The sequence below is a fragment of the Cupressus sempervirens genome, chromosome 2, assembly GCF_028749045.1.
Source record: "Cupressus sempervirens isolate cs-2001-9-10 chromosome 2, ASM2874904v1, whole genome shotgun sequence".
NCBI lineage: Eukaryota > Viridiplantae > Streptophyta > Pinopsida > Cupressales > Cupressaceae > Cupressus > Cupressus sempervirens.
In genome coordinates this window covers 635,125,379-635,134,273 of record NC_143119.1, presented here as the reverse complement: position 1 = coordinate 635,134,273, position 8,895 = coordinate 635,125,379, and the positions used below count along the sequence as shown (strand labels likewise).

Here is an 8,895-nt window from a genome sequence, read left to right as displayed (position 1 = left end):
GAAATATTTCACATAACTATGTTACACCAATAAATAAATAAGTATTAATGAAGAGAGATAAGTCTAAATATATTAATTTATTTTAGAATATCTTTTTTAAAATTTAGTTTATGTGTATATGTAAATTACTCCAAACCCTTTTCTTAAAATTCTCAAAATATTTTCCAAATACACTCTTAAAAAATGGACAAGACACTAACCTTTCTTTTTTAATATTGAGCACCCTTGTATGATAATTATTCAAATCCATTTCTTTAATTTTCAAGCTTTATCCCCAGTTAGCATGTCAAGAAAAATTTGTGAAAACTGAGTTAAAAAATAGTTTCTCTATGGCCTAATGCTACCTTTATATCTAAGTTGAAAGAATATCTTATATAAATTACAATTGGTGTGTCTATATCTCAATCTTGGCATAAAATCTCAAGTTATAAACTAAGACAAATAAACGACTAAAATCATGATGCAAAATTCAAATAGGTGAATTATGGCTTGAAGACAAATCAACTTAAAGTCAAGATAATATTTCAAAATTGTAGACAAAAAAAACCTATTTTATATATTGATAAATTTTAAATTAAACTCATGCATCTTCTATGCAAATATCAAGTTGTAATGAGCTAAAATATTGAGTTATATATAATTTTATCAATACAACCTTTGCACCTCCTAATGCAAGCACTATTTTTAAGTATGCTTTGAGTGAAAGTGAAACATGATAAGTGAATTTAATATAAACAATCATACAAATAAAAATGATTTACATAAGTTCAAAATAATTACAAGATAAACATGATTCTTGTGATTGTCATCTCGAGTGAGACATTATCACTTATATAAATACTAAACAAAAGAGACAATTATTATAAGAACATAATAGCTTATTTTGAGCATCTTCAACAAAAGATTCAAAATAAGTAGTTTAGTTCTATCCTTTTTACATCAAGGATTTCATTCCAAGGCGAGCAGCCAAACGTTGTCCAAGCCCTCTATCACACTGTCCAATATTTATATAATTCCATCAATAAATTGATATTTAAAAAAAACATCTTAATAATTTAAAATTAATGAGATGAAGATAATATAAATGCATACCTGAGACCAATAGGAAAGCCACACACTCTTAATCTCGTGGGTTACTCTTGGATCAGAAAGGCCATCAGCACACCGTTTTATCCATCTGTCTTGTCTGTAAATGGTAAGCAGTTGATTAACATATGAAACATAGATAAAATTAACAAACATAACAATTTCAATATTAGAATTTTTTTATTTTTTATTTTTTATTATGTTGTCTTTTGCTTTGATATTTTGTATCACACTCAATGATATGATTTTAGATTCTTATACAAAATATCCATGTAAAAGAAAATACAAATAAATGTATAAGAACTTTATCTTTTGTTTACTAATATATAATTAATTTTTTACATGCACTAGTTTATCTTTCTTACCTATCTCGAGGCCATGAGCGGAAGAGATCCCCTGGTTGCTTAAAGTTGTTTTCTTTCACAATTACAGTCTGAAAGCAAAAGAAAACAGAAATTAGAATGCAAAAATGAATATAGACTTTTTAAACAAAAAAATTTCAAAGTCATAATTTAGCATTTTGAATTTACAATAACTAACTACTACCATGATCATTAATTAAAACACGGGTCTTAAGATCTAAGGACTAGAAAGATTAGGCATCCCACTAAGAAACACATTAAGCTTCCAAAAAATTAATCAATTTTAACTATTTAATAGTGCTAGCTTAGGAGTCAATGATAAGTATATGATGTTGAACCCAACCATTAGTGAATTTTTTTTTTTTTTTGATGGAGGGTTCAGACCTGTGAGGCAGCCCAGCGAAGCACGAAGCCTGCGAGCTACCAACCAGCTAAGGCCACCTAGACGTTTTAGGAACCCAGCTATTTAACATTTTAAACTTAGAAGTGAATCCTTGACGAATAGCCCAGCCCGTCTAGTGCAGTGGTTGAACTTGAGATTGTAAGTTTACCAATGATCTCGAATTCTATAACGTGGGCATGTGCCACACAACAGAGTTTTGAAAAAAACAGACATTTAAATCAATCAAAAAGTTTATGTACCTTCTCCCTCACACCATTAACAAGGGTTTTGGGCATTGGCACTCTTTCAGAAGGTCGAACTGGATCAAATCGAGATGGGAAATAATCCACCTGCAATTTAAATATTCATCACAAGAAAAGAAAAGAAAGTTGTAAGATTTCCAATATGGGTGAAGAAAAATTGAAGTTTTTAGCATTTATAAAAATGATAGTTTTAAAGGAAGTGTAAGAACCTCCTCGTCTCTGTGGACCATATTCATGGCACCGTCACGATGGTTGTTGTGATGGGGACACTTGGGAGCATTCACTGGTAGTTGCAGATAGTTGGGCCCCAATCTGTGTCTCTGTGTGTCTGCATACGCAAATGTTCGAGTCTGAAGCATTTTGTCATTTGTGAAATATATACCAGGAACAATGGCCGCTGGGTTGAAGGCCAACATTTCATTCTCATTGAAGAAATTGTCAATGTTCTTGTTCAAAACCATCCGTCCCACTGGCTGCACAATAAAAAAAACAAGATATAAGATGGTGTTAGGAGTCTTGATTTTCTTAGAATTTGTAGATTGAATGTTTTTAGATTTGATTGTTTATAGTTTTTATTATGGGTGTTTTATATTGTATTGTATAATCTATTATTTCGCTTATCTTGTTATCTTTTCTTTTGTCTTGATGCTTTTTTCAGGAAGTGTGGGGTGAAATGTTTCGGATTATATTTCATGATTTATCATTTATCATTTCTTGCTATCTACTTTCTTCATCCAAGGATTGATCATAGTTTGAGTATTTCAGATCTTGCTCATCTTCCATCTACTTTTTTCATTGTTATGATAGATCGTAGTGTTCTGAAATGCTTTGGATCCCATTCCATAACTATCATTCCTCTTTTCCTTGCTTTCTACCTTTTTCATCTGATTATGGATCATGTAGTGTGATCTAAAGTATTTCAGATCACACCTGATAATCTATCATTTCTCTTTTCTTTCTATCTACTTACTTCATCCAATAATATATCATGTAGTGTGATTTAAAATGTTCCAGATCACACTCCATGATCTTTCTTTTCTATTTTCTAAGCTATCTACTAGAATTTGGCTCACACTTAATATTTTGGATCACACTTCATGATCTATCCTTTTTCTTTTCTAGATAGATCTATCATCCCTCTTGTCTTTCTATCTGCTTTCTTCATCTAAGGATGGATCATAGTTTTAGTATTTCAGATCATGCTCCTCTTCCATCTACTTTTTTCATTCTGACAACAAATCAAGGAGTGTGATTTGAAATACTTTAGATCACAGTGGAGGTTATAACTATTGTTTTTCTTTTCATTGCTTTCTACCCTTTTCATCTGATTATGGATCATTTAGCGTGATCCAAGATGCTTTAGATCGCACTCTATAATCTATTGTTTCTTTTTTCTTTCCATCTACTTTCTTCATCCAATAATGTATCATTTAGTGTGCTCTGAAATGTTCCAGATCACACTCCATGATCTATCTTTTCTATTTTCTTGCTATCTATAGTATAAAATTCAGATCACACTTCATATTTGGAATCAAAATTTATGATCAATCATTTCGCTTTTCTTTCTATCTGCTTTTTTCATCTGATCATTGAATATGTAGACCAGGAGACAATCTACCATTTCTCTTTTCTTAGTGTCTACTTTATTCATCCAATGATAAATATATAATCTGAAATGTTATAGATCCCATTCCATAATCTATCACTTCTCTTTCTTTATTTTCCTCTTAAATTTTTACGGTCAGATCAGGTCTTATGAACTTCAATAATTATATAAATTATGAGTTTTTTTTTTTTCTTTCTTTCTTGGGAACTAAGCCTACCCCTTCCTTCTTTCTTGGAAACTAAGCCTACCCTTTATCATGAAGGGTAAAAAAGGAAAAGTACCTGCAAGGGGAAGATATCCTCAGGCCAGATTTTGGTATCATCAAGAGGGTCAAAATCGAACTTGTTCTCGTCAGCAGGATTCATGGTCTGAATGTAAAACCTCCACTCTGGATAATTACCAGAAGCAATGGCGTCCGTTAAATCCTTGGTGGCATGACTGTGATTTGTCCCTCCCACAATCACCGCTTCCTCATCCATCAAGAACTTCTGTCCACATGTCGGCCTCCAATGAAACTTCACGTACGTTTCTCTCCCCTCCTTGTTAAGAAACTGCAACAAAAGTTTTACTTAGTACAAATAAACATTTCGCCCAAATGAGCCAACAGCAAGTTCAGTACAAATAAGTTTTTTCTAAGGTTGGATTTAAACATCATATATATAAAGGTTTGATTCTTAGACTAAAAGTGTTAAATAGTCAAAATTGATTTAATCTTACAAGCTTAATGTACGATGTTTAAGAATGACCAAATTACCATAAATGTGTGGACACCATATCCATCAATGTGTCGATAGTCAGAAGGAATACCCCAGTCATCATAAAAGTACATGAAGGTCGAACAGCTCTCTGGAAGGTGTGAGCAGAAATCCAGATATCTCCAAGCTTCCTGGATGTGGGTCCTTGGATTCGGCTTGAAAGCACGAATGACATCTGGGAACTGTAACAATAGTAAAACCCCCATTAATTGTTATCAGCCATCTGTGATTGTGGGTACAAGTTTTGTACTCAATAATTTATGATCAGAATCATTATACTTGTTCTAAGTTCAAATCAAAGTTAATTCATCATCAATTTATAAGTGTTCAATATTTCAGATTGTATATCAGACAGAATTTGAAACGTGTGATGTTTTTACGGAGTTTGATTGTGTAACAAATTTTTAAACATCAAAATTTAGAATCACACTATATGATCTATCATCATTTTCCTTGTTCTCTTGCATCCTGAAATAGGTCATGTCACACGATCCAAAACATTAATACTTAAAAATTTGTCACATAATCAAACCTTCAAATAAGATTAAAGATTTCTGAGTGTTAAAAGCTCTACATATCAGGTAAATCGTCATTAAACTTGATCTGATAGTTCAACCAAAAAGAATATACACCATTTAAACTCAAAACTTAATTTGAATGGAAGAGGAGTAAAATGATGACTTAAGGCTTGAGGATCTTACTTGGAGTGCATCTCGGGTGAAGAAAACAGGGATATTGTTTCCCACAATGTCAAAGTTCCCTTCCCTTGTGTAGAACTTGGTGGCAAATCCCCTTGGGTCTCTAATGGTCTCAGGGCTTCCCCTTTCATGTATCACAGTAGAGAAGCGTACAATCATAGGTGTCTGAACACCAGGTGCTCTCAAGAAATCAGCACAAGTGAGATGGGAAACATCATGAGTGACCTCAAAAAAGCCCTTTGCTGAAGCCCCTCTTGCATGCACTATTCTCTCTGGTATTCTCTCCCTTGTAAATGTTGCAAACTTTTCAATCAGATGGTAGTCCTCTAGCAGAACGGGGCCTGAAACAACAACACCAAGAAAGATTATTGTTATGGTTTTCATGAATCTATTAAAATAGTTAAAAACTTCTATTTGTTGTTGGAGTGCTCTATTGTATACCTCTATTTCCGATGGTAAGGGAGGAGGTGTTATTCCACACTGGAAGCCCCTGATTCGTAGTAATGAAGGGCGTATTGTAAGCACTTGATGGTCGATGCTGCAAGTGCAAAGAGACACTAAGACTATCAAATTCATGCTGATTATAATTTTATTAGAGAGAATTTGGTGCTAAGCCTATTCTTGCTTCATAAAATGCTTGAAATACAAAAACCCAATTTCTATTTTGGTGTCCACTTTATCCTTCTCATATAATGATTGAAATATTAAAACCCATTTTGATTTTCTTAAAAAAATTGTGAAATTAACTTAGAAATTTGTATGACTTAGACTATTTAACCTCTTTCTTTCATAGACTTTTCCTATATGAAAATTCTAAATATTAAAATAATACAAAATTCCAAGTAACATAGGAAGATTATATCTCTGATCAATGAAGACAAGAAATATGGTACTCTAGTAAAATTTAAACATGTACACTCTTTTTCAAGAGTACAAATTCTTTACGCTGATTCACCTTAGAATTTAAACTAAGTCCAAATTAACTGAAGTAAACCATTTTTTAAAAAAAGGAAACAATTCAAAATAAAAATAAAATGAACTTTTTTCCATGAAATAATACAGCTCTCTCACATTTCTTAAAAAAAACGCTAAAAATAACTGCTAACATAATCTAAAAATTCCCAAAAAGACAAAATAGGTATAAGATTCTCACCAACTCTGCAAAAATATCTCGTGTACTTCAATGTTTTGTTCGATATGCAGCTAAAACTAGACAAATTAAACAATGACTTGAATAAAAGAAAAAACATAACTATCAAATGCATGAACTGAAAGCTACAGATCTGTATATGATCTCTTCAACAGATCTTTCTCCCACATGAACTATAGCTCAAATCTTGCAGCAATCTCATCATCAAAACTGATGCCAGTGGAGAAAACAAAGAAAGAAGAAAACCTTTTCTCCTCTTTGCCATGGATCACACCAGTTGGTGATCTGGCTTTTAGTTAATCAAAACAACAATACAGAATAGCTTAACTTCAAACTTTTATGTTTGTATGAATGATCTAGTAAACAAGAAGATCGTCTATATGAAAAATCTATGTAAAATATGTTGAGAGATGTCTTTTTTCATAAAAATGAATCATAAAATCAGTTTTTCATATATCAAAGATCACATTCTATCTTTGAAAATTAATTAAAAATAAGTCGAGAGATATCTTTCTTACAAACGTTTCATGAAGTAAGAGATCTAATAAGATTATAGATAAAAAACATGAAAGAACTGAAAAAGAATGAGGACCTTGTAGGGATCCATGATAATGTTGCAAAAAATTCACTGATAATTCTCTCCTATCAGTGCCAGTTTTTCCTGCTTGGGGATGAAGACGAAGAATAGGGGCCAGTTATATAGGAAGAGTGTGGCAAGTTGGCTTCAATTATGAAGCCAATCCAAAAGTGTTTGAGTAAAGCTTATCCCCACTTAGCTGGCTGGTCATAGCACGTGTCTGCCACAATGTGACATCAATAGGATTATCAAACAAGAACAAATGACAAAAATATCATATAATACTACCATTATTAAAGTATACAATTTCAAAGTTGGAGACATAATAATACTTATGTGATGTATTTGGGCCATGAAATCGGACTGCTTTTACAAACAAACAAAAGAAATCTTATTTTACCATTGAAATTGAGGACCTGATACAGATGTGGAGACTAATATATCTGAGAAATTATAAAAGAGTTTGGTTTTTTAATTTTGCTGTTTAGTATATGATTAACAATTGATTTAAGCAAACATCATGTTTTTGGATTCGATGATGTGGGCTACTGCATCATGTTTTTGATAGAGTTCTACAATCTTTTATTACAAAAATAGAAGTTAGTAGATAAGAAAATGATTACGATCATGAAATTGTGTCCATTTCTGGATTCATTATTAGATAGAGTTCACTGATCTATCATGAGACTAAGAAGTTAAAAAAAATCAAATTAATGGATTAAAAAAAATTCTATTATCATTCTCATGATTTGTAGAAAAATGTATGTAGACCATTTATATTGCTTTTCTTTTGTAAATGTGATATCTTTAATAATTTAGGAATTTAAAGAATATGACATAAATTATAGACATCAAAATCTTATATTAAAAATTTAATTTGAAGAATTTAAATTAAATTAAAATTTATATATATAAGAAAGGGGTGAAAGAAACTACAGTTGAGTGGGTTTTGCTAATTAAAAGTCTACTAAAATAGTTGTTCATTTGTATACTAATTAGATTAATGCAGAACTTATTTGATCTCTAAGAAATTGTGGACATGGGGTCCACTCCCATAATCAACTTGCAACTTCATTGATACCAGTACCGTACAATTGTTGGAGCAGTTGTACCTTAGTATTGGATCAATCATATGCACATTTTGAGGAAGTCAAAGCAACTAATCAGGAGCAATTAGAAATATGTATGAAACATAAACTCAAAATGACTTTTTTTTTTTTTTTTTTACCGTTGCTTGAATAATGAATCCACAATGTTCATCTATAGTCACTCTGCGAACATACATAAATGTCATCAACCCATGGGAGGTTAGACTATAGAAAGTCGCCTCAACCTCCTAAGAGATACTTTCATTTAAGTCAGTTGAGAGATGTTATCACTAGTTTATCACTAAAATGAGCTCTTCACGAAACTTTTTGAAACGTTGAGATTTGGAACTTATATTATACTGAACAATAGGTAGGCAGTCGTCTATAGATATAGGGGTTGCGCTATGTACCGAATAAAGTGTCTTGCATACTAGATCGCTGACCCCACTCTATCTATATGAAGAATGTCAAGTTGCCAAAAATGAAGGAATGAAGGACGACAACAACAACAACAAAAACATAAATCCAAATCCAATATACTAATATAAGAAATTAGCTATGACAAATAATAATACCCTTACCCTATATGTTAACAATTTCTCATCAATTTTTTCACACTTCTATCTTAGCCAAAATCCGAAACACAACTCACCAGATAATCAGAAACTTGTGACGTTCAAATCCCCATCAATTCAGATAAATATCGTGCCATTTTTCCCGTGAGCGACTAGCCTTTAATTATTCTCGCGTCTGTATAATATTATCGTATCCAGGAAAATTATGCGAAAGAGACGAAATGACATAGTGGCGATCGACAAACGTCACAATCAATCGTCATCTTTTGAAATCAATAGTTGATAAACACATCGAAATTATCAAAGTCCCGATCTACACAGTTTGATTACTAAAGAAATCTGCTTTATATTCA

The 8,895-nt window shown here is 32.0% G+C and overlaps 1 protein-coding gene across 1 annotated transcript; it reads right to left on the bottom strand.

Annotated features, from left to right (window-relative positions):
- Positions 1-741: 741 nt before the first annotated feature.
- LOC149574973 (catalase-1/2-like) lies at positions 742-6,969 on the bottom strand. The gene is made up of 10 exons (XM_089814817.1): positions 6,895-6,969; positions 5,594-5,690; positions 5,156-5,493; positions 4,454-4,636; positions 3,981-4,250; positions 2,303-2,566; positions 2,091-2,180; positions 1,452-1,519; positions 1,093-1,186; positions 742-994 (listed from the first exon to the last, which is right to left on the bottom strand). The coding sequence occupies exons 1-10, from the start codon at positions 6,907-6,909 to the stop codon at positions 935-937; spliced, it is 1,479 nt and encodes a 492-aa protein (XP_089670943.1). The 5' UTR covers positions 6,910-6,969; the 3' UTR covers positions 742-934.
- Positions 6,970-8,895: the final 1,926 nt, after the last annotated feature.

Bases quoted from the DNA above. Each gene is read 5' to 3' on its own strand.
- LOC149574973 (XM_089814817.1), bottom strand. The intron at 2,567-3,980 runs GTACTTTTCCTT...TTTATTGTGCAG, and splicing joins AGGATATCTTCCCCTTGCAG to CCAGTGGGACGGATGGTTTT. The intron at 1,187-1,451 runs GTAAGAAAGATA...TACCATTTACAG, and splicing joins CGCTCATGGCCTCGAGATAG to ACAAGACAGATGGATAAAAC.